This window comes from Equus przewalskii, chromosome 9, assembly GCF_037783145.1.
Source record: "Equus przewalskii isolate Varuska chromosome 9, EquPr2, whole genome shotgun sequence".
NCBI classification, from domain to species: Eukaryota; Metazoa; Chordata; class Mammalia; order Perissodactyla; family Equidae; genus Equus; species Equus przewalskii.
This window is the reverse complement of record NC_091839.1, coordinates 51,358,169-51,382,315: the sequence shown is the minus strand read 5'-3', so window position 1 is coordinate 51,382,315 and position 24,147 is coordinate 51,358,169. Positions and strand designations below refer to the sequence as shown.

The 24,147-nt window shown below is 34.6% G+C and overlaps 1 protein-coding gene across 1 annotated transcript in view; it reads left to right on the top strand.

The window, feature by feature from the left end:
• ASCC3 (activating signal cointegrator 1 complex subunit 3) overlaps positions 1-24,147 on the top strand; it is a 320,801-nt gene that overhangs the window by 18,359 nt on the left and 278,295 nt on the right. Inside the window, exon 4 of the mRNA XM_008516619.2 lies at positions 13,681-14,240. Within this exon, the coding sequence (XP_008514841.1) occupies positions 13,681-14,240 (560 nt within the window). The remainder of the gene's footprint in view (positions 1-13,680; positions 14,241-24,147) is intronic.

The window sequence follows — 24,147 nt, the reverse complement described above, 5'->3', positions numbered from 1 at the left end:
GTTAATACTACTATAGTTCTAAATTTTCCAAATTCAGGTTTTCTGCCTCCAAAAAGTTCAAACTCATGCCCTGGCTCTGTGTGATCTGGCCTCCACCTTTCTTTCTGGCCACAAGTCATGGTTGCCCTCGCTAACTTTGTTTCAGACACATGGACTTTTCTCGCTTCCTCAAACCCGCTAACTTGCTGCCTGTTTTGGGGGTCTTTGTACATGCTCATCCCTGTGCTGAAAATGTTTGTCTGTCTAATCTTAGAGTGGGTAGATCCTTTCTTGTTATGCTGAACTCAGCTAAAAAATTACTTCCTTAATGAGGCCTTCGCTGACCATCCAATCTCAAGTTGTTACCCAATCAATCTTTATCTTATAACCCTCTGTAACATTTTCTCCACAACATTTATTGTTATCTGATATTTTGCTTGTTTGTTTATTGCTTGTGTTTTGCTACTAGGATGTAAGTTTAATGAGAATAGGATCTTATTTTTCTTGTTCTGTCTCCATCCCCAGTGCTTAGTATGGTGCTTGGCATATTTTAGGGTCTTAATGAAGGTTTACTTGATAAATAAATGAAAAAGCTTTCTCAGGTGATTTCTTGGTAGAGTGAAAATGTAGATCTATACTTTTCCATATGCTGGTCAGCAATTTTCTTCCCTACACTAACTTTGGAGGGTGTTCTATCTCATATACTTGAAGACTTCTGATTTATGATCATCAAATTTTTAAATTTATTTTTTAAGTATTTTGACTTTGATTATCCTTTAATTATCATTGTTTCGTAGTATAGTATAATATTGAATGTCCTCGCTGTTTTAAGTTGTGAGAATACAAAATAAATGTCATATACGTTTCTATAGTTAGATGATCTTCTGAAGTTCAAGAGCTTTAGTCAGAGTTGAGTTTGCTTAAGCCTACGGGAAACAGAGCACACTTTGGTGAGATTTGTGATAGCATTTGGCATAGAATCACACTTTATATTTTAAGAATGTAGAGGCAGTTAGATACTTTGGAAAATGGTAGCAAAAATGCAGTGTCTCCAGTGCAGATCACCTTGACTAGGATCCTAACCCTTATGGGCTTCACTGTCTTTATTTCTAAGGTGTTAGGGCCACCAGGGGGGTGGTCTGACTAAAGTGCTTTTCAAAAACGGTAGAGAGTTTCCTTCCTCTTCCATTTTAAAAATGCCTTAGAATACCTAGCAAAAACAGTAATAAAATATTAAACTTATTTAGTACCATGGCTAAGTTGTTTCTTTATGTAAGTGATGTAGAAATTAAGATTTTTAAAAAATAAATTATCCTTTAGACTACTTCCCCGAATATCTTTGACAAGTCAAAAATCATTGTTTGAAACACCAGTCATTAAAAATAATCCTAGGAGTTTTGCCTATTGGCAAAATATCTGATTCATACTCAGGGACTAATCTGTTGATGTGTGTAAGGATTGATTATTTTGAGATGTAATGTCTCAAAAGAATATTTTCATGATAGATAAAATCTTAAGGTTGGATTTAGGCAAGTGCTTTGTTATACCTACTTTGTAATACTGTGTTTAAGTTGAATAACTATTAGCTTTAGTGAAACTAATAGTTGGCCAGGCCAGTAGTCGGCCACTCTTTCTGAATGAAAATACTCCTGACTGGAAATGTAATTAAAACTAGCAGCTTTGAAAAAATTAGTCTCACAGGAGAAATGTCTTTGTGATTTCTCTTATACCATTCTTTTAGCACAGGTAATTTTGGTGTAATTGTATTGAAAAGGTAGAGCAAGAGAATAAAGAAAAAAGAGCAATCACTTACATTTCAATTGATTGTAATATAATAGTATGAGGTACTTGTTTAAGACCATGTGTATTGACTAGTCAGAGTAATAGGTATTTTAAGCTGGGGGGACATCAGGGAACATCTTGTCTAATCCATTCATTTTGTATGTGAAGAAACAGGGCCCATGAAGGTTAGTGAATCCCAGGTGAAGGTAGGCCTAGACCCAAATTCTGAAATAGAAAACATGGTGGAAATCCTAGATTCTTTCCTTTCCTTGAAGTCAGAGGTCATGTCCTGTCAAGTGTACGTTTTAGCTATTCTTGAACTCCCTCCCTCTATGTATTTGCCATCACCCTAGTTTAGGCTTTTACCATCTCATGTCTGCACTACTGCAGTAGCCCCTTGCCTCAGCCTTCCTTTCTTATTCAACTTCTTCGCTGTCACTAGACTGATCTTTGTAAAAAACAAAGCTCATTTTTATTCCCAGCTTACTCTTTAGACCAGATTCCTTAGAATGGACATAAGAAAAGCTCCTTTATGAATGGAAACAGTTTACCCTTTCATCTCCTTGCTGTTCTATCACATGAAACCTTTACTCCTAATATATGCAGTGTTTACTCTCTTCATTTCCTGAACAGTGCTATTTTTTTCTGTCGTTTGTGTGTTAAAAAATAAATTTCCCTATTGTGTTCAACTGGTGAAATGCTTTCTCATCTCTGAAGAAATGACTTAAGCTTTATTTGTGTCTTCTATTATTCCATTCTAATCTTAGTAGAGATTATTCCATTAGACTGTCATCTCTTACGTACTTTTTTAGAATACTGTCTCAATATTTGATAATTATTTACTTCTGTTCCCTTCCTGACGGGCTGTGAGTGCCTTGATGATACAGGGATTCCAGGAATCACAGCATCTTTGTATCCCAGTGCCTCATATGGTACAAGGGATACAGCAGATTGTTCAATAAATAAATGAAGTATTGAGAATCCAACTAAAAGTTTTCCATTTTCTTTACCACCTCTGATGCTGACAATGTCTTACAAGTGGCAGAGATTTTTTGTTGTTATTTTGAAGTATTTTTTTCCTTTTAGATTTACATTCAATATTTTTCCATACCTTTTACAATTTTATTCTCCTTTCAAGATTATTTTAATAATAAAGCTTAGCTTTAGGAACAAAGTAATGTAAATAGTATTACTTGGGGCTGGCCCAGTGGCTTAGTGGTTAAGTTCGTTCGCTTCGCTTTGGTAACCTGGGGTTCGCTGGTTTGGATTCCAGGCGTGGACCTCCACACTGCTCATCAAGCCGTGCTGTGGCAGGTGTCCCACATGCAAAATAGAGGACGATGGGCACAGATGTTGGCTCTGCGACAATCTTCTTCAAGCAAAAAGAGGAAGATTGGCAACAGATGTTAGTTCAGGGCCAGTCCTCCTCACCAAAAAAAAAAATAGTATTACTGGTCCTTAATGTTAGTTTATCCAAATCCTCGTTGTAGGCATAGTTATCTTCTCCATGGATCTTGAAGGATAAGCATAGTCATATTAACCTGTATTCTGTTGGCGAGGAAATTTTGTTAGTACATTTTATGTGTTCTAAGTAAAAACATTTTTGAAAGTAAAGAGGTCAAGATTGAGCATGGCAATCAATAAAATGCATCATGTATTAGGCATGTATCTCTGTAGCTTAGTGTTTTAAATGTTCATTTCAGGAGGCTGATCAGATTTTCACAGTGTCAAGAATGAGGGTCAAGAATGGTGGGAAGGTCAGTAGAGAGACGCGACAGTTCCTGATCAGCTCCATGACTGAGTCTCCCAGGGCCAGAACAGAATGAGCTAATGATTTTACTCTGGTCTGGATACCAATCAGGATTCAGCCAGAGCTGAGCTAGGTTTTTTCAGTATTCAAATTATTTTGCCACACAAAGTTCTGTTTGTTTTGCCTTCTCTAATTTATAGCCTCTGCCTTATTTGGATTTTGACATTTTATGCATTTTATGTTTAATAACTTTGTCTTTAAGAAAAGTATGAATCAAAAGTTAGGTTGGATGGGAGTGACTTACAAAGTGTGGTTTAGGGAATTTCGGAATCCATTATGTTTTTGAGTTCTCAAAGAAATAAGATTTGACTATAAAAAAGTGAGAAATCAAAACCAAGGGTGGAAAGCAGTTTATAATGCAATGATAGAAAAGGAGGTATAAAAAGATATTAGCAGGATCTGGCAAGTCTGTCTATGGAAGTAACAGTAGACATTTAGAATAATAAAGATCTGTTGTGTATTGGATGTGGTAGGACTTTTTCAGGAGTATTAGTGAAAAATAGCTATCTTGAATATTGCAGATAACAAAAAAGTTCAGCGTTCCACTTCCCTTTAATTGGCAGACAAGGTAATTTGGAACAACTCTCTGCTGAGAATAACTAGAAAAACTGTGAAATATGAAATGTGACTGCATCAGAGTACTACTAAAGCAATGAAGAATTATGGGGCCAAGATCTAGAAGCAGAAGTAAACCCAGAAAATGTGATCCTGGCATTTGGGCCACTTTTTCCTAGAGGTGACTGACCATTCCAGAAGAGGAACCCAGCGGGGAAGAGGAGGATGAGAAGATGAGCAGAGCTTTGACAGCTTCAGAGGACTAAGATGACAAAAATAACTAAAATGGACAAAAGAGAAAATAGAAAATCTGAATCTTTTATTATTAAAGAAATTCAATCTGTGTTTAAAAACCTTCACACAAAGATTATATACCTTGACTGCTTTACTGGGAAATACAATATAATGTCATTTAAAAAAGATATGAGGATACTATTGTAGATTAAAGGGTGTTACAGGAATATAAAAATCATGTTCAGTGTACTATCTTTGATTGAGTCCCGGATGAGAAAAAAAATGATAAAGCTGTTTGGGGACCATTGTAAAAATTTGAATATGTGCTGTGTATCATTAGGTAATATTAAATCTTAGGTGAGATAATGGTGGTGTGGCTATGTAAGAGTATGTCCTAAAGCTCGGGAGATGCATACTGCCATGTTTGTAGGGAAGTGTCATGAAGACTGCAATACACTGTCAAAGAGTCAGTAAAAAAAAAAATACACATGAGATGTGTGTGCGAGAGAGAACGCAAGCACATGTGAGGTCATAAATGTTAATTATTGCATTAATAAATAGGGAAAAACAGTGTAATTCATATAAAGTAATAAAGTCTTAAAAGTCACATGCTTAGTAGATGAAGAAGAAGCATTTTATGAATATCTAAATCCAATTAAGATAAAAAATTTCAGCAAACTAGGAATAAAGGTAACTTCTCTAATTTGATAAAAGAGTATTAAAAAACCTACGTCAGACATCATATTTAATGATGCAGTGTTGAAAAAGCTTCTCTGAGGTAGGGAATTAGACAAGAATGCCTATTACCACTTCTGTTTCTCACTGGACTAAAGGTCGTTGCTAATATAATAAGGCAAGAGAAAGAAAGAAGGGGTGTAAAGATTAAAAAAAAGCTACCATTATTTACATGACTATATCTTTAGAAAATGAAGTTAGCAAGGTCAATATAGAAATCAATTCTACTTACAAGCAGCAAGTTAAAAAAATGCCATTTACAGAAACATTAAAAATTATCAAATACCTAGAAGTAAATTTAACAAAAGATGAGCAGATTTCCTCATGGAAAACTAAAATATTATTGAGAGAAATTAAAGAAGATCTAAATAAATGGAGAGATATACAAAGGACTGGAACACTTAGTATTATAAAGATATCCATTTTATCCAAATTGATCTACACATTCATTGCGATCCCAGTCCAAATCTCAACAGATTTGTCCTTGAGGGTGTGTGGAAATTGACAGAATAATCTGAAAGTTATATGTAAATTCAAAGGCAAAGACCAACCAAGTCAATCTTGAAAAATAGAGAGGACTAACTTATTCTACCAGATATGAAGACTTATTATAAAGATCAGTAATTTAGACAGTACAGTGTTGGTCCAAGGATAGACAGCTAGACCAGTGGGATGGATTAGAGTCTGAAAACTGACTCATGGATATTAGGACACTTGATTTATCATGAGGGCCCGGTAGTGAGACATGGCTGTGTTTTCAGAACATGATGCTGGGTCAACTGCACATACATAGGAAAAAAATGTACAGATAATTCTAAGCAGATTATAAAATGAAACATGAAGCTCAAAATAATAAAACTTGTAAAATATAAAAGAATATCTTCCTGATCTTTGAATATGGAAAAATTTATTAAACAGAAAACAGAAAGTACACATAAAGGGAATGATTGGTAAATTGGGCTCCATTAAAACTGATACTTTTTTTTTCTTTTTTTGAGAAAGATTAGCCCTGAACTAACATCCACGGCCACTTCTCTTTTTGCTCAGGAAGATTGGCCCTGAGCTAACATCTGTGCCCATCTTCCTCTATTTTATATGTAGGACAGCATGGCTTGATAAGCGGTGCATGGGTCTGTGCCCAGGATCTGAACTGGCGAACTCTGGACCACTGAAGTGGAGTGCGCAAACTTAACTGCTATGCCACTGGGCTGGCCCCAAAACGGATACTTTGTATTTTGAGAGTAAAAAGGCGGGTCTTAGAGTGGGAGAATATAGCTTCAACATATATAACCAAAAAGAGAGCTTGTTTCTACATTAAATAAGAGCTACAAATCAATAAAAAAAAAGGACAGATAATCCTGTATAAAAATGAGCAAGAGCCTTGAACAAGCACTTTGCTGAAGAGAATTGAATGGCCAATAAACATGAAGAGGTGCCCAACTTAAATAGTAGTCAGGGAGACGCCACTACATGCCTGAGCAAATGGTTAAAATTAAAAAGACTGACATACCAAATGTTGGTCAGACTCAAGAATGTGAAACAAGAATTCTCATCCACTGCTGGTAGAATTTAAATTGGTAGGACTGCTTTGAATAACTGTTTGGTAGCATCTACTGTGCTTGGACAAGAGAAATTTTAAATCTTGGTGCCTATTATCTAGCAACACGTACATAAATGTTCAGTAAAAATGCCAGCACACGTACACAAAAGACACGTGTGTTCATGGCAACATTATTTGTAATAGCCTTAAAGTGGAAACAACCCAATTCACTGTTACATAGTGGCATAGATAAATTATCATATGTAGACTATCTTATAGCAATAACAAACTACAGCTCCATGTAACGTTGGAAGTGAATCTCATAATGTTGACTGAAAGAATCCAAACACAAAAGAACAGATAGTTTGATTTTTATTTGTATAAAATTGAAAATTAGGCATGACCAATCTTAGAAGTTGGGAGAGTGGTTACTTTTGAGGAAGGGAATAATGGAGTGGATATGAAAGAAGTTTCTGGGGAGCTGATAATGTTCTGTTTCTGGAAGAAGTTATCCAAATAATACAGGTGTGTTCATTTTGTGGTAATTCTTTGAGCTGTATGTGTACTGTATGTATTCTTGTTATGTTCAAAAAACAAGTAAAAATTATAGCTTTTTATACTAACAATTGTCATGAAATATTTTATACTGGTAAAAATAAAAAAATAATATAGCAAATACCTGTGTAGTCACCATTCAGCTTAATTCAGCTCAGATATCAAAACCTACAGTGACAAAGAGACCAAGTGGGTGTATTTGTTTTACCTGACAAATTCCCTCCTTAGGGTTCAGCAGCTTAATAATGTTAGGGCTGGAGACTGCTCACGGCTCGGACTTTTCTTCATGTTTGTTGCCTTTTGTTCACCATGTCTTCTCCACCTCTAGTCATCTGTGTGCTAGATGTTTCTTCTTTAATTTTTTTTAAAGTAGATTACGTTGCTAGATTTTCTGACACTTAACCATCTTTGTACTCCTGGAATAAACTCTACTTGCTTATAGTTTGTTTTTAGATAAATGGATGGATCCAGTAAGCTAATATTTTCTTTAGAATATTTGCAACAATATTTTTTTGTACCATCTTTTTTGTTTTCGGTTTTAAGTTTCCATAAAATTATTTTCCTACATCTTAGGATAATTTCAAGTTTTCAGTTAATATATGTGGTACAAATTTAGTTCTCTTATTTACTAGTGGGTAGCTAATTAATATCACTAAACCTATTTCCTCATCTATAATATAGTGATGGTGATTCTTACTTGTATAGTAGTTGTGATGTGAAGCAGTACTACAAAGTGCCTAGAGTGCAGCCTGGTAAATGACTATCAGTCAATAATTTTATTTAAAACCTAGATGTGCCGGTAGCCATTGGTAAACAAATAGTTCTTTGTCATTAAATGTTATTGATAGATGTATATGCCTAGTGATATGGTGATACTAAAAGGGCAGGAACTCTCCTTGGGTAAGTCAGGAGGAAATTCATAGAAAAGGAAACTTGGGGACAGAATTAGATTTTGTTTGCATGTTTCAGGGTCAGAGATATTATATTTATGTCCATTTCACAAGAGAAATTAGAAAATAAAAGAGCTGAGTGACTTAATGAAAATCATAGATGACTTTGCTAATGTATCCGTTGTGTAAATAGGCAGTTCAGATTAGTTGGGGTTATGGCAAACAGCTATAAATCGAATGGATATTGGAGCAGTCACAATGGAAATATTTTCCTAATGAGAACAGGATCAACTCTTCACAGTTTGCTTTAGTTTATCAGTATATTATTCTTCATTTACAAATTAATTATGGTTCCTTAAGCTTAAGAAAATTTACACTGCATTCCCTTAGTAGAGGCATTTTTAAGGTTGCAGTTAATTTTCTTTATAGTATTAGCAAGTGCTAAGCATCTGATAAATAGATGCGGCAGTGAAGTGTATCCAGTCACGTGCCACATCGTGATGTTTTGGTCAGTGACAGACTGCATATACGACAGTGGTCCCATAAGATTACTACCATATAGCCTGGGTGAAATCGCCCAACGATGCATTTCTCAGAACGTATCCCTGTTGTTAAGCGACGCGTGACTGTACTTTGTCATCTTTTTTTTTGATGTTTTTCCTTGGGCATTAAAAAAATAAAAAATGCTAAGTAAATCTCATGAGCTATGTGATTTGTTCAGAGGCACAGTTTATTGCATTTGTGTTGCTCAAAATAATGGTTTTATTATCAGAAGCTTTTGTATAAAATCTGATTGAAGCTTTTATGTTAGCTATTTGGTTGCTTGGGAAGTCAAGTTGTAATTTAATGCAGGATTTTTTCATTCTAGAAATGGTAATATGTGACTGAATGCTGGTTTAAAGTCTACACCATAAGATGCATTTCACCTTTTGTAATGAATATATGTAAAATTAAATGCCTGGCTTCAAAACATGGGGAAGTGCCTTGGACTCTTTTTTAATCCCTTGAACTGCTACTCTTTTTCTCCACCAAATATGTTTCTCTGTTTGCTTTCCTTTAATTATTTGCTCAGCCTGAAGGCAATAATTTCCATATAAGTGTAGGAATAATATGAACATGTAAGCAACTCCTTCAGATTACTATATTTAATATTTCTTGAATACTTTGCCCACTTAATGCAAGGTTTTGCTGGAGGTGCTTTGATGCACAGTTGTACCCTAAAAAAATGCTCATTTTATTAAATTTCATTACTTAGGCAATATTAAATTTATATCACATAAATTGTTCAGTTTATTCCTCAAGAAGCCATATGGTAAATGCTTATCTCCATTACATCATGTTTGTTTGGTAATTTGGTAATTATTTCAAAGATGGCATAATGCAAAAAGAGAAAAAAAAGATGATCCTGGCTCTTGTAGTCTTAGTGTGTTATTTAGCTTCTCTGTATCTGAGTTTCTCAGTCAAATGAGGAAAATACTTGCAAGATTCGTGTGACGGTTTTGGATGCTGTACTTGTTTAAAAAGTACACTAACAGGCACTGCAGGTGAATATGTAGAGGGAAAAAAAATGACAGGATAGTATATGTTTAAATTGAATCATTTTTGTGTTTTTTTATGTGTAATGCTGACCTAGAAAAGTTGCTGGTACAAATATTTTACGTATTGGTAAAAGAAATCATCATCATCACAATCAGTTTAAAAAATCAGTTAGCTAATCTCTATTCAAATATAGCGTTCATAGCAGTTTGCCTGCCTTGCTGATATGTCTAACAAATGGAATGAGCTTGAGTTGACGCTGATGCAGGGTTATAATATTATATTTACAGTTGCAGATCAAGTGTCAGGTAAAATGGACACTTCAGGTATGGACCTAGCATGAAAAAACCGACTACTTTGAACAGTGCAATATTAACATATAAGCATAAAAGATATTTGTAAAATATTTTCTACTGAACAATGAAGAAGATTTAACTGGTTAAGGAACTCATTTGTTGACAACTTCTAAATTGAGTATTTAGCAGTTAAGGATGCAAGCAGTTGATGGATATTTTTATTCAATTTTCAAGTAAAATTTCCTACTCAAATAGGATAGTCAAGTGGTTAGGGATCTAGAGTAGCTTCCTTAAAGGTCTGGAGCTCTTGTTGCATTCAAACTTTGGCCAGTTGATTATTTAGTGTATATTTTATTCTTTACTGAGACTTTATCTTGAGGGCAAAACTAAACTTAAAATATCTAAATTTCTCTCAGAAAGATTAGCACAGTCAGTGATGTGAAACAGAAAAAGTTTGAAGAATTGGGAGCAAGTTTTAATTGACCAAAGAGCTTCAGCCTAGTAAGTAATCATTTAAAAGATTACTCAATACTAAATTGTACATAAAATATAAAGGGAAACGAAGACGAAAGATTATTTGTGAACAAGATCCTCACTGTTAATCTAACATGATCAATTTTGTATATGGTCTAAGCAAACAAGAACACACTCCCTCATTACAAATTGCCCCTCGAGAGGTGCCGCGCGCGCCTTCCGAGGCCTCCGCGCTCCCTTCGCCGTGGCCAGTGCTTGTGCGCTGGTCCAGCCCGCTGACCGAGCCGCGGAGCAGCGCTTAGGTTTCTCAGGGTTCCCCTTCTCACTCCGCTTTTGTCGAGGGGAGGTTTGACAAGTCCGACATCATTTCATTCATTCTTTTCAGATGTTTTCTCTGTTTTACAAACACCATTCATGTATTTCAGTCACCAAAAGATCTGAGTGCTGGCTTCGTGGGTGGCTGTACTTGCAAAGTGGCGTGGCTCCTTTGTCGCTGCCCTGCCTGGGGCTCCAGTCTCTGCTCCAATGCTGGGCATTCTTCTCATCCGGGGTCGCCTAACAGCCAATCCCCTGCCATCACGTGCCAATGGCTCGCTGGTGCACGTGTCTGGGCTCCGCGGGTTTTGGGGGACAGGGGGGCAGAAGCGCGTGGGTGGTTGCCGGAAAGCGGCAAGAATGGATGTCTTCGCATGTTTGACATTCCAGGAAAGTTCATTGTTTTCAGAATGCGGTAGCTTCTTTCCCTGTCGGATGGCCAACAATGACAACAAATGCTGTTTGCTAGTGCGTTTCAACAGTTGAAACTCCAGAGTCCTGGGTAGCGTGGTGTAGAGATTCGCTTTTGAGAAACGGCTTTGTGGTGTGAACACGTGTCCATTTTTAGCAGTCCAGTTGAAAGATGTGGTGGAATAAGTTGTGCAGAAGGAGAGTTAATAGTTAGGCTAGGGTGTTAAAATTTATGAAGCATCATTATCCACCTAAGCTTAAAACTTTTTAAAGTAGTTCTATGTTATTGAAATTTATAGATGTAAGTCAATGTTCATTTAAAATTTGAAACCCTGAAAAAAATTTTTTTTGATCTTTGTAGATGTTTCTATGAGTCTGCAGTTATTTTTGTTCAAAAGTGAACTCATAATTTCTCCTGCTTACTGTATTGTGGAGGTTATTTTATGGCAAGATATGTGGATCCACTGCATTATATTTAATGAAGGCTATATATGGCTGTAACGTAATTTAGCCAGTGACCCACAAATGAGTATTTGTTAATTCCACTTCTGGTAATAAGTTAAGGTTGTTATTCCATTTGTTACTTTATTTCCTAAGGTGATTTATTTGTTTTTTATTTGGTAAATGAGAATTAGAGATGAATTTAGTTTCTAGGAATTTACAGTAGATTAGTGTAGTGTAGTGGAAAGACGTTCATTTAGGAGTTTTTGAAATCTGCTTTGAATCTTGTTTAATAGCTAAGTAACTATTTGATCTCTCCCAAATTATTTGACTCTGGTCTCCACTTTAGCATCTGATAGTTTTGTTAGGAAGAATTGGGATAATTTAGTGTGAGAGTTCTTAGTAAGTTGCTTAAGAAAAATCCCAAGGTGCAGAATGATAATATCTTTACGAAAGAATACATATTTACAGTGTTAGAGAATAAGTTTGTAAATGTGAATTCCATTTTTTCTCAAACTATAGTATTCCCAACCCTGTTGAATTATGTGTAGATTATCACAGTCCCTAAATTGTCCAACACCTAAGTTCTCCAAGCATCATGTATAGAATGAATAACTAGAATGTACATAAATGCTATTCAGTTAATTAATTTAAAAGCATTATTTAATTTATAGCAGATTTTTGACATGTATTTTCCTAAATGCTAAAAGAATATGCCAGATGGTGTTTTTTTAAATTTTTTAATCTTAAAAGACTTCATACTTGAAGAAATTGGAAATAATAGGCATGCATTGTAAAATTGATTATCTTCATTCATATAAACTGTCAGTCTTCTACACATGTGTAAACATGTACAATAAAAAGTTATCGAGACAATGTGGTGTAGTGTAAAAACACTAGTCTGTTGTCATAGAGGCCTGGGTTCAGTTTAATTCAACAAATCTTTGTTGAACACCTATTTGGGGCTTGGTACAGTGAGAATTTACAATAATGTACACAATATTGTACTCACCTTGAAGAGGCAGTTGAGCTGGGTTCTGAAACATGAGTGGGATTTGAAGAATCAGAGGCCTGGGGGAAGGTTACATAAAGGCACGGAAATAGGCATAGTGTAAGACAGGACCTGGTGTTTGGATGTTAAGAAATTCTTGTTGGCTGGAGCAGGAAATGTGTAATAGCCAGTAAGCCTGGAAACAAAGGATGGGGTCAGCTTTTGGTGTGACTTGAAAACAAAGTATAGGAGTTTGGATTGAATTACCGAGTTATAGTAAGCTGTTCAAGATTTGTGACTATTGATAAGATTTGAGCTGTGGTTTCAGGAAGATACTAGTGGTAATTATATTACTTTCTTTACCAGTATTACTTTTGGTAAGTCATGTTGACTTTTGGGACGTTCTGAAGATTGAAATTCCTTATTTCTGCCCTAAGAATATTCTTTGACTTCTATGACACAAGTACAGGTTTTTTCCTTCTTTTATTGGAGAAAATCAGATATGAGAAATTAATGCCTTAAAGAAATTAGGAGCTATTCCTTTACTTCCTCTGACTTTGGTAAGGAGTTTACTTTTGGTTTCTTAAACAGCAGATTTTTTTTTATGTTTTATAATATGGCTAAGTTTATTTTAAAAGGTTCTATTTAGGTTCATCCTTTATGGTATTAAGTGTGTTTGAATGAAAACTATGTAAATCTACTTGCCGTCTCAGATTTACAGGAAAAGTTGGAAAGTTACAGATCTCTGAGGTTTCCTTCCAGCTCCAAAGTCTATAATTCAGATTTTTTTGCACCTTGTTTTAGTTTAACTAGCTCATCAAATTAGTACTTAAATTTGGTTTTAAATAAGTTTTAGCTAGTGCCTCAAATTGTTTTTAGGAATAGTTAAAGGGTTGTTATTAGGTAGTTTTTGTGCTTAGCTACAGAATAATTATTGATAATGGTTTATTTGATACAGTTCTTTGAGAATTTGGGAATGGACTTAAAGGGATTTTTCTGCTCCTATATTGGTTATCTGTATCGGTGCGTGTTCAGTTTTGGATTTGCTCAGAAGAATATTGGTGGGAGTTTTTTGAAAATGGTAACTTGAACCATGATTCATTTGAACTAATATTGTTTCTTTTGTCTTTGCATAGTTGGAATGGATAATGGGAAAGAAGTGATTGAAAGTGCGGCTGCATTTCTCTTCCAGACATTTCACTTGAAGGACTGTGTTGGTCACAAGGAGACGAAGGCTATCAAACAGATGTTTGGTCCCTTCCCATCGTCATCTGCCACTGCAGCTTGTAATGCTACTAATCGAATTACTTCTCATTTTCATCAAGACAGTCTTACAGCTCTTGTCCAGATGACAAAAGAGGAAAATGGTGATAGAGTTTTATTTGGTAAAAATTTAGCATTTTCATTTGACATGCATGATTTGGACTACTTTGACGAACTGCCAATAAATGGTGAATCTCAGAAAACTATAAGCCTAGATTACAAGAAGTTTATGAATGAACATTTTCAAGAGCATTCTACCCCAGGGCTCAAGCCTGTGGAAAAAACAAATGACTCCTTTTTGTGGTGTGAAGTTGAGAAGTACTTAAATGCAACTTTAAATGAAATGGCTGAAGCAACAAGAATAGAAGATCTTTGCTGTACTTTATATGATATGCTTGCTTCTGTTAAAAGTGGTGATGAACTTCAGAATGAGGTATAGTTGAAGTTATTGCAGTTTTATGTTAATGTGAACTATCTTAATGAAAAGCCTTTTATGGGTGGCTAGCAAAGAAAGTACTTCTTTAATGTTGTGCTACAGTTGTCAACTATGTAGCCGAATAGTTTTGCATAGTAGGCATGTATAGGTCTTTGAATAGCAGAAGAGTCAGAGGGCAACAGTTAAGGTGTCCACGTGTCCTGGTTACTGGCACAGTCCTGGTTGAATCTGTCGTTACTTTGTAACAATTAGTAGTACCCCTTCTCCCAAAAGTGTATAGGTTTGAATGATATATGTCTACTCTAGTAATCACTGTTAACGTTTGTGCAGCATTTTATATTTCTAAGAGTTCTTTGATGAAAATACAATACACTTCAAACTATTAGAAATTTTACCTATGTATTAAGTGACTTACTGATTTATAAAAATATTTTTGACTAGTTGCTACGTTTGAAAGAAAAACCTTTGAAAAACAGACTGCTCTAGAAATAATTAGGCTCTTTTATATTACTTGTTCAGTAAAGAATTATCTTTACAAGTTTTTATATCACACACAGGAAAACATTATTTTACTTCCTTTCTGTGCCACGATTTGGCTATGTTATTCAAAATGATGAATAATTCCTACTGTCACATGAAAAGTTTATCTTGAAGGGTTTAGTCTTACTCTCAGTACTGTTATCATATTCTTTTCCTGGTAGAAATTTAAAATAATGTCAACCCAATTTTAATGCTGGATAAATTGAATGAGTAACGTATTTGATGAAGGATTAGGAGAGGTGGCATGCTGTTGTAGAAAGGGCTCAGGCTTTGAAATCAGATTTTCCTTTTCACTTACTGGTATTGAGACTTTAGGTAATTGAATTTCCCAGAGGCTGATTGTTGGACTATCTCAAGGGGATATGAATATGAAGATTACAGATTTGGTATAAGGCTTAAATGAGATATCATATGTGAAATGGTAAGTAGCATTTGGTAGCTGTGGTTATTTTTGTCATTATTATTATTGGAATTAAGAATTTTTAAATCACACAGAGTATCAGTCAGGAATACAGGAAAAAATGCTAGTTATATTTTTTCAGGGAAAAATTTATTTAGGGAAGTTGTTGAATAGGTATTGGTGGACTATACACATGGTAGTGTTGGGTATTATGCTGATTAACTTTAGTTTGGAAGTGAGGTATCCTATTGTTAATTCTGTGATCAGTCTCATTTACCTTTAATATTTTACACTTGGTTTAATTTATATCAGATATCGTCCACATTCATAACATTCTGAAAATGATACTATTGTAAAAATTTATAATAAATTTATAATTTATAAAGAAAAATTTAATGATATTTGCTGTCATAATTGAATACGTAGCAGTTTCCCTATTATGATTGTAGTAAACTAAAACTTATAAATATCAAACTAATGGAAATTTTTATTTTCTGAGTGAGCCATAAAACTATTCTTTTTACTTCTGAATATCTAGCGTGAGGTTTGTATTTTTTAGTTCCTCACCACAATTTTTATGTGTGTAACCAAATATGATTGTTGGAGGGAGGATGTTTTTTAGTTCTCAGGATTTTTTGATAAATCTGCCTCATTGCAAGGTCAAACTGAATTCATGCATCCATCCATTCATCATATATTTATTGTATGCTTACTCTGTATTAGGTACATTGCTAGTTACTGGACATAAAAGGATGAATAAGATAGCAGCCTTGTTCTTGCGGAATTAATTGTTTTGTAGGAGGAGACATGTCAATCGATAAATGTACCCAAATACCATAGGTGTTAGGATAGTATATACAAAGAAAATGAGGGCATTAGAGAACCAGTCATAGATTCTGTAGAGGAGTTAGAATGGAACGAAAAGTTTTCATAGAGGAGGTTAAGCTTGAGCCAAGTCTTAAAATATGGCTAGATTTAACTTCAAGTGGACCAGAAATGCAGGGAGCATATTTTGGGTGTGAGAAAAAACATGGTGTGTTTAGAGAGTTGCAGTCTGTACAGTGAGGGTGCAGGATGCAGAGAGGGTGTGGTGAGAGACAAAGGTGGGCAGATGGATTAGGGCCAAGTAAGGTAAGGCCTTGTACACCTTATTGAGGTGAATTATAGGCCACTCTAATGCTGGTAGATACACTCTGCATGGTCTGGTTCAATGATTTTTCAACCAGGGTTTAATGGACAGTTTAACATGTAAGTGAATATTTCTCATTCTGCCAATGGCTTGAGTAGTAGAGCTTTAAATGGTTCATCCCCTCACCATTTTGATTTTTCTATCGGTGAATGAAAATAAACAACCCTTATGGTAGTTTTTTGTTTTACAGCATAGACTGTTCATACTTTATATATTAGATCTCTTTCTGTACAATTGTATTGTGTTACAGCAGATTTTCTGTATAATTTTGAAGTAATGCTTCAATAGAAAAATGTTTCGATACAATCACTCTTGACCACTATTATTTTCATTTTAGGGTGTGCTGTATCTTGTGTTGTCTGTTTACTTTTAAATCCCTCACTTAAGCCTGGAACTAATGTAATCAGTTTATGTGATGGCATAGTTAATTTCCATTTCTTTTTGAGCTTGTTGTTGACTCTGTGGAATAGGAATATTTAAATAACCACACTGTATGCTGTTGCTCCAGAAATTTAGCAGACCATAGGAACGCATTTTTACATGTAACTTAAACGAGGTAATAAAAAGCTACGTCTATGCTGAAGGTATTTTTGCTTAACATATTTCCCAGTTCTGAATTTAGTTTAGTGACCTAATGACTGATGATAAAGCTATTTTTAAAGGCTAGCTATTTAAAGTCTTTTTTTCCAAAGACCTTTATGTTATTGTTGAACTAGTGTTGGAAGCATAATAAAAAGTGTATGCATATGGGGATATTTACCACAAAGATGGTGCGGGAGAGGTTCTAGTCGTAAACATGTGGAGAGCAGTAATCCTAATGACAGTGGTAATGATGGCTACATTTGAGTGCCTCCTGCATGACCCATAAGGCCTTCTGTGAAGTGCTTTATGTGCCTCACTTCCCTTAACCCTTACAGCAGTGCTTTGAGGTAGGCAGTGCTGGAGTAAAAAGTGTTAGAAATTCCAGGCGCTGAAAAGGTTACACTCTGAGGCACTTCTCCTCCTCTGCCATAAGTGATTTAACAACATCAACGAAATAGATAAGATAAGAAAGTCTCATAGAATTTCATTTTTGCCGTAGCTAAGTTGATATCAAACATTGAATTTTTTTAGAAACGTTTTTCTCATTTTTTGGTACCTCTACTTGGCTGGTACCTTAAGGAAATGCTTGCTGGAGGTAGGTATTTTATGGAGATGTTGGGAAATTTGCCTAAGGTTACAGAATAAGTAGTGGATCCAGGATTTAAGTTCCAACATTCTAACTCCAGTGTGTACTTTTTTTGCCAAGAAATAGATCTGCATTTTCTTGTATTTGGTGCTTTGAAACATCAAGCATTTTAAATACTCTGAGGCGTCTTTGGCATTTGCTCTTAATTTGCAGTTTGTTTAGAAACGATGCCTTTCCCTTTTGGAGAATTCCAGAGAAGGAATTGGCTGAAATAATAGAATGGATGAAACTTTGAGACCCTGTTAAAGATGAGTTTTAATATTTCTTCAGGAAATTACAGTGATGTGCCACATAACAAGGTTTCCATCAGCGATGGACCACATATATCATGGTGGTCCCATAAGATTAGTACCGTATAGCCCAGGTGTGTAGTAGTCTATACCATCTAGGTTTGTGTGTGTACACTCTGTGATGTCCATACAATGATGAAATGGTCTAATGATGCATTTCTCAGAACGTCTCCCTGTCATTAGGTGACACATGACTGTAGTTACATTTAAAGTACTTCTATGTTCTTGTGGGTGTTGAATTAATAAAACAGCCCACTTCTTCGGTTTCCCAATACCATCTTCTTTTTCTTCCCTTTCACCTCTAAGTTTTCTATTCTAGGGACTTTTCTTCCTCTATCTTCTGAGTCCTAGTAATTTTTCTGCTAAAGCTATAGTCATGGGTAAGCCTTAGAATTTGATTGGGCTAGAGAATTTTTAAGGTTCTTTGTACTCTTGAGATTTGTTTATTTTTAAAACTATTTATTGAAGTTAGTATATTTTAATCACCAGATTTGAACATCGCTTATTTTCTTTTTTCCCCCTATTTTTGTTTTTTTGCTGAGGAAGATTCACCCTGAGCTAACATCTGTTGCCAATCTTCCTCTTTTTGCTTGGGGAAGATTCTCCCAGAGCTAACATCTGTGCCAGTCTTCCTCTATTTTGTATGTGGGTCGCTGCCACAGGTGGCCATTGACGAGTGGTATAGGTCCCTGCCCGAGAACTGAACCTGGGCTGCCAAAGTGGAACACAGCAAATTTAACCACTAGGCCCTGGGGCTGGTCCTGCATCTTATTTTCTTCATCAGGACTCGTCTATTGTTGGTAAAGACATCTTCATGCTGCTGCTGTTCCATAACCAGAATTACAGCAATAGGTTTTTTTTTCCTATTGGGATCATATTGTTAATGAACTTTCCACGGAAACTTTCTCCCTAGGAAATAGTAGTATTAGTAGCAGCAAAACTACCATGTTTTGAGTGCCTAGTGTGTGTGGATGTGGACCAGGCTATCTCCCTTGACATAACCAGTTTCTTCACAGTCTTGCAAGGTAGGGGTGGTATCCTCCGTATAAAGAGGAAAAAAACCTGAGGCCCAATTGTTTCCTAAAGTCAGAAAGGGAGACATTGGTAGAAATTCTGGGATTTTTTTCTCAGCATAGGCCTGCAGTTCCTATCCATATGCCGTCAGAGTTTTTGAAGAGAAGGGCATTAACTGACAAGACTCTCTGAAGAAATTTTTTGTTTTTAATAAAGCCAGGTCAAATTCTGTCTCTGTTTGCTCACCTGTTGTTTAACAGGGACAAGTTACTAAGCCTTGTGAACCTCAGTTCCCTAATTCGTAAAATATTTGCTTTACAATGTTGCTGTGAGGTTGTGTGAAATAGTATATGGGAAGTGCTTAGTAATGTTTCACAAACTGTAGGCTCTCAGATGTTAGTTTCTTGCCTTCCACATTAATGAGCATCATATATTTGCACATATCAAAGTTTTATTAGAAAATATACCTTATGGATCAGTAAATAAATTTTTATCTAGATGTTTCATATAAGATGTTTCAAATAATTAATAAAATGATGCTTAAAGGCTAGATCTTAATTCAGAGAATTATTATTTTACTACTTTTGTTTTTTCTGTTTTGCTTTTTTTAAGTCTCACTATCCTAAAGAAAATCTTTTGAATTCAGTTTTTGATGTGAGTTCTGATTTTAATAGCCTTTGGTAAAATAGAAAAGGTGTCAATAAAAAAAGACTTGAGAATATTGGAGATATAATGGAGATGTACTGGAGTATACCTATCTCTTGGTATTATTTCACTATTAAATGCTGTTTGCAGAGTTATTAATGCTGGTGTAAATATTGATGGAGTTATTGTGTAATCAGTTCTTAGAAGAAGTGAATTTTGAGTTGTATTGATAAGGTCATAATTTGCTTTTGTGCAGATGGAGCTCATTCTTTGTATCATTTGTGATTTGACATTTGCTGTTAGCATTATCTCTTGACTACGCAGATGGTGTTACTTGAGCCATGCAAGTTCATTTCTGAACCTAATACTGTTCCAGATATGTGCCTCATTCTAAGAAGTAGGAATTATTTGGTTATATTGTCTTCTGAGGGAAGACTATGTATTTTTAGTACTTACATGTATCATAAATGATTCTAGCATTCTTTGAAATTTTGATGTAGAAATTAGCATGGTTTAATACAATGGTTCTCAGACTTTTTGTTCTCAAAACTTCTTACACTCTTAAAAATTACTGAGAACCTCAGAGAGCTTTTCTTTATGTTGTTTATCAATGTTTTATTGATACTTATTGTATTAGAAATTGTAACAAAAATTTTAATATATTAAATGATTTAATAAGCTTATTAAATCATTTTAAATAATACTAACTCTATTATGTTAATATAAGTAAAATTTTTTGTGAAAAATAACTTTTCTAAAATAAAAAATATATAGTGAAAAGTAGCATTGTATTACATTTTTCAAATCATTTTAGTATCTAACTTTATGGAAGACAGCTGGATTCCCATATGCACTTCTGCCTTCAGTCTGTTCTGATAGCACACATTATGTAGCTTCTGCAAAACTCCACTTTGTACTTGAGGGAGGATGAGAATGAAAGATGCAAATAATATTGTAGTATTATTATGCAAATGATTTTGACATCATGGACCTCCTGACCACACTTTGAGAAACACTCACTTAACATGTATGTTACAGTTTGGCAAGGAGCGTATAGTGATGTTTTTCGTACCTAGAATAGGATATTTAAAGTCCTATGCTGAATCATTCACATTAGTGCTTTATGAAAAGGTGCTATACATTGTTTTTGGTAGTCTTAGCATTGCTGAACGGTAAGGGAGGACACCAACATCAGCCAGATTGGAATTAAAAGAGTCTCTTCAACTATGAGGACCAAATATGTATTGCCTTTTTTTTTTTGCTGTTTCCTAGTTTTTTTTTAATTGAGATATAATTGACATATATCATTATGTTAGTTTCAGGTGTACTGTGTTGCTTTTTCTGTAGTCTTCCCACCAAATAATCAGAAGAGCCCCTCCTCATCCCCCAAGTCTGAATAGAGAGCTGTAATTGAATAAAATTATACTTTTAAGACCTAGAGGATGTTTAGAATCATATAATTTCCCCACCCCATATAGTGTTTGTATTTCTGGTACTTTATCCAAATCTAGACCATATAGTGAGGTCTACTTACTCTAATGAAGAGTTTCCTTTTTTCCGAAGGCATCTTATCCCTTCCTTGGTTAGTTCTCTTGTAACTTGCTTTTATTTTGCTCAACTGATGCTACTATTACGTCTGACATTTAGCCCTGTATCTGTACAGAGGGGCACAAAGCCGTAGACATCTACTCTTTTACGTGACTATGTTTTAGACGTGATGGCAGTTATATTTTCTTTTCCTTAGTCTTTGTTTTAAGTGTAAAACTCCATCAGGTTTCCTCTATGTAGACATTAATCCGTTATCAACACAATTTGGATACAGTGTTCAGTGCTGCATAGATCTAACAGTAGTGACATAGGACGCTTTTCATCTTGTTTTTGAAGATACCAACCTTTCAGTTGCTTTGCCAAGTTAACAACTAACCTAATAATCTCATAGGAAAAAGAATTAAGATTATTTTGTCCTGACTTGACTTGATCAATCCTGTTCTTTGTTTTATTACATTACCATGTGTTGATGTTAAATTTACACTTAAGTAATTTTCACACTCCATCATTTTTATCATTTCTTTTTTCCTTTTTTATATTGGGGAATTTTGCCTTCATCTGGCACTTCCGTTTCTCTTCATTATTTCTCAGAGATAGCAGTGATTCTGAGATCAAATCTGAGCGGTTCCTGAACCTTGGGATATGATGCATTAGAGTGTCAATACCTGAACTTATTTGAAGAGGCTGGGAGATTCCTTACTACTTTCTTCCTTACCATAGGTGGCATTCAGTGTTTATGATATTTGTTCTGCTCTTTCCTGTTTTAAGCTAATATTCTCTGTAGGAGAAGATGCAAGCAAAGTGATAATGGACTGCTTCTCCTGTCTTATCCAAGGAAAAGAATATGTCCTGGTTTTATTTCCTTGCTTCAAACATTGGTAAAAGAACTCTTTTTATTATTTCTCTCTTTTATATGTGCCTAGACTTCCTTTTTAGTTATTTAACCTTATAGACACTACTATTTTAGGTTATAAGAACATATATGTGCAACTATATTTGTTTTATTACGGTTTTGCTACCATATTTTCTTCCATGTTCCTCTTAATTTTTTCTGTGTAGCCATAAGTTTACTGTGTAGCCATAGTGTTTTGTTAGAATCCACTCAATTTTTTTCTCATATTTTTTTCCAGGATTGTGGTGGAAATTTCAGTTTTTTATGCCATTTCATTTTTTAATGCCATTTCATTTTTTAATGCCACTTATTTTTTTTACACAACTTTATTTTTCTTATTTTAAAGATATATCATTATGGAAAATTTAGAACAAACTTATACAACAAAGTGCAGGAATTCTGTCATCTGTTATCTTACTACTATCCAGCCATAGCCACTGTAAATATTTTGGAGTGTGTGTGTATATATATATATATATATATATATATATGTATTTGAATGTAAATACTTAAAACAATGGGTCATACAGTATATATAATTTTGAACTTGCTTTTTGTTACTCAACACTTCCATGCATGTTCTTGTGAGAGTATTCTATTGTGTAATAATTTTGTCCTCTTCTCTGTTTGACACTGTTTGTTCATTCTCTAATGTGTGACAAGTACTCTTAGGTTTTGAGAGACAGAAAGGTAATCTAACGAAGTTTAATCAATCCACTCCCATTATCTTGCTTTTTCTTTTTAAAGATTGGCCCGGAGCTCACATCTGTTGCTAACCATTCCCCCCCACCTCAAATCCCCCCAGTACATAGTGGTATATTCTAGTTGTAGGTCCTTCATGTTGTGCTATGTGGGCTTCTGCCTCAGCATGGCTTGATGAACCGTGCTAGATCACCCAGGATCTGAACCAGTGAAACCGTGGGCCACTGAAGCAGAGTGCACAAACTTAACCACTTGGCCATGGGACCAGCCCCTATCTTGCTTTCTTGAGTCTCCTCTTGGAACTTTCATACATATATTTAAAAGGCAGTGGGCAGGAAGATTGTGTTTGATGTAATGAATGTTGTTATGACTAATTTGGAGGAACACATGAATTTTATATATTGAGAGATCTATGATGTATTGATATGGGAAAGAAATAAGATAAATACATTTTATTAGTAAAATAAAGGAGAAATTTCTGTTTTAATAGTATTTGAGATGAATAAAAAACATTTTGGATAATGTTTTCATCGTCAGTTTGTAAACATAAATAAGTATGATTATTAGATTTAGAAATTGCTGGTAAGCGTTCATTTAAATATTTAAAATTTAATACATTAATTTTGTTCAGCTTTGTATATATACATGTGTGCACACACACATGTTGGCTGTGGATTTGTTTTCTTTAAGGCAGTTAAAATGAGCATGTTCTCTTTCTAAGAATAAAGGAAGCTTTCAATTTGTCATGTACACGAAAATGTGAAATAAGCTTTTAAATACCCAGTGGTACCTAGCTTTAACCTTACTTACTATACATCCAACTAATTGTAGTAGGTGGTGAATAAATAATGTTCACTTTCCAAGAATTTTTAATTAAGTTGTAAATGACCTTAGTTTTTGCTCTGTTGAATTTTTGTTAGATTAAGTACCTGTAAATAATGAGCATTAGTTATTCTGGAAATATAATTTATCTAATTCTCTACAATGCAGCAACAATTTGCGTAGCACATTTTTCTTGAGAGAAAAATAAATGCTGAATAAATTCTGCCCTGATTTTCATGGTCATTTTCTTATGTTATTTGAGATTTTATTTTGAATGTATGAATATTTAATAATTTTTATGCCACCAACCAAAGAATAATTTACAATATAAATATTATATAAATATTATAATTATATAAATAATATAGGTATAAATAATATAATAAGTTATAAATCATATACTCTGCTTTATATAATTATTCTAAGGCTCAGTTCCACATGGACTGTTAATTTACAACTTTTTCAGAGTTACTCAACTTTTAGCATTTTCTTTTATCATACCTAATTATTCTTGGTTTTTGATACCCACATCTTTTTCACTTCACATTGCAAATATAAAATTGCTACTTATAGCAAAGAAAGGCATTCCCTAAATTGAATATAGGGGTTTTTTTGGATGCTATTCTTACTATAA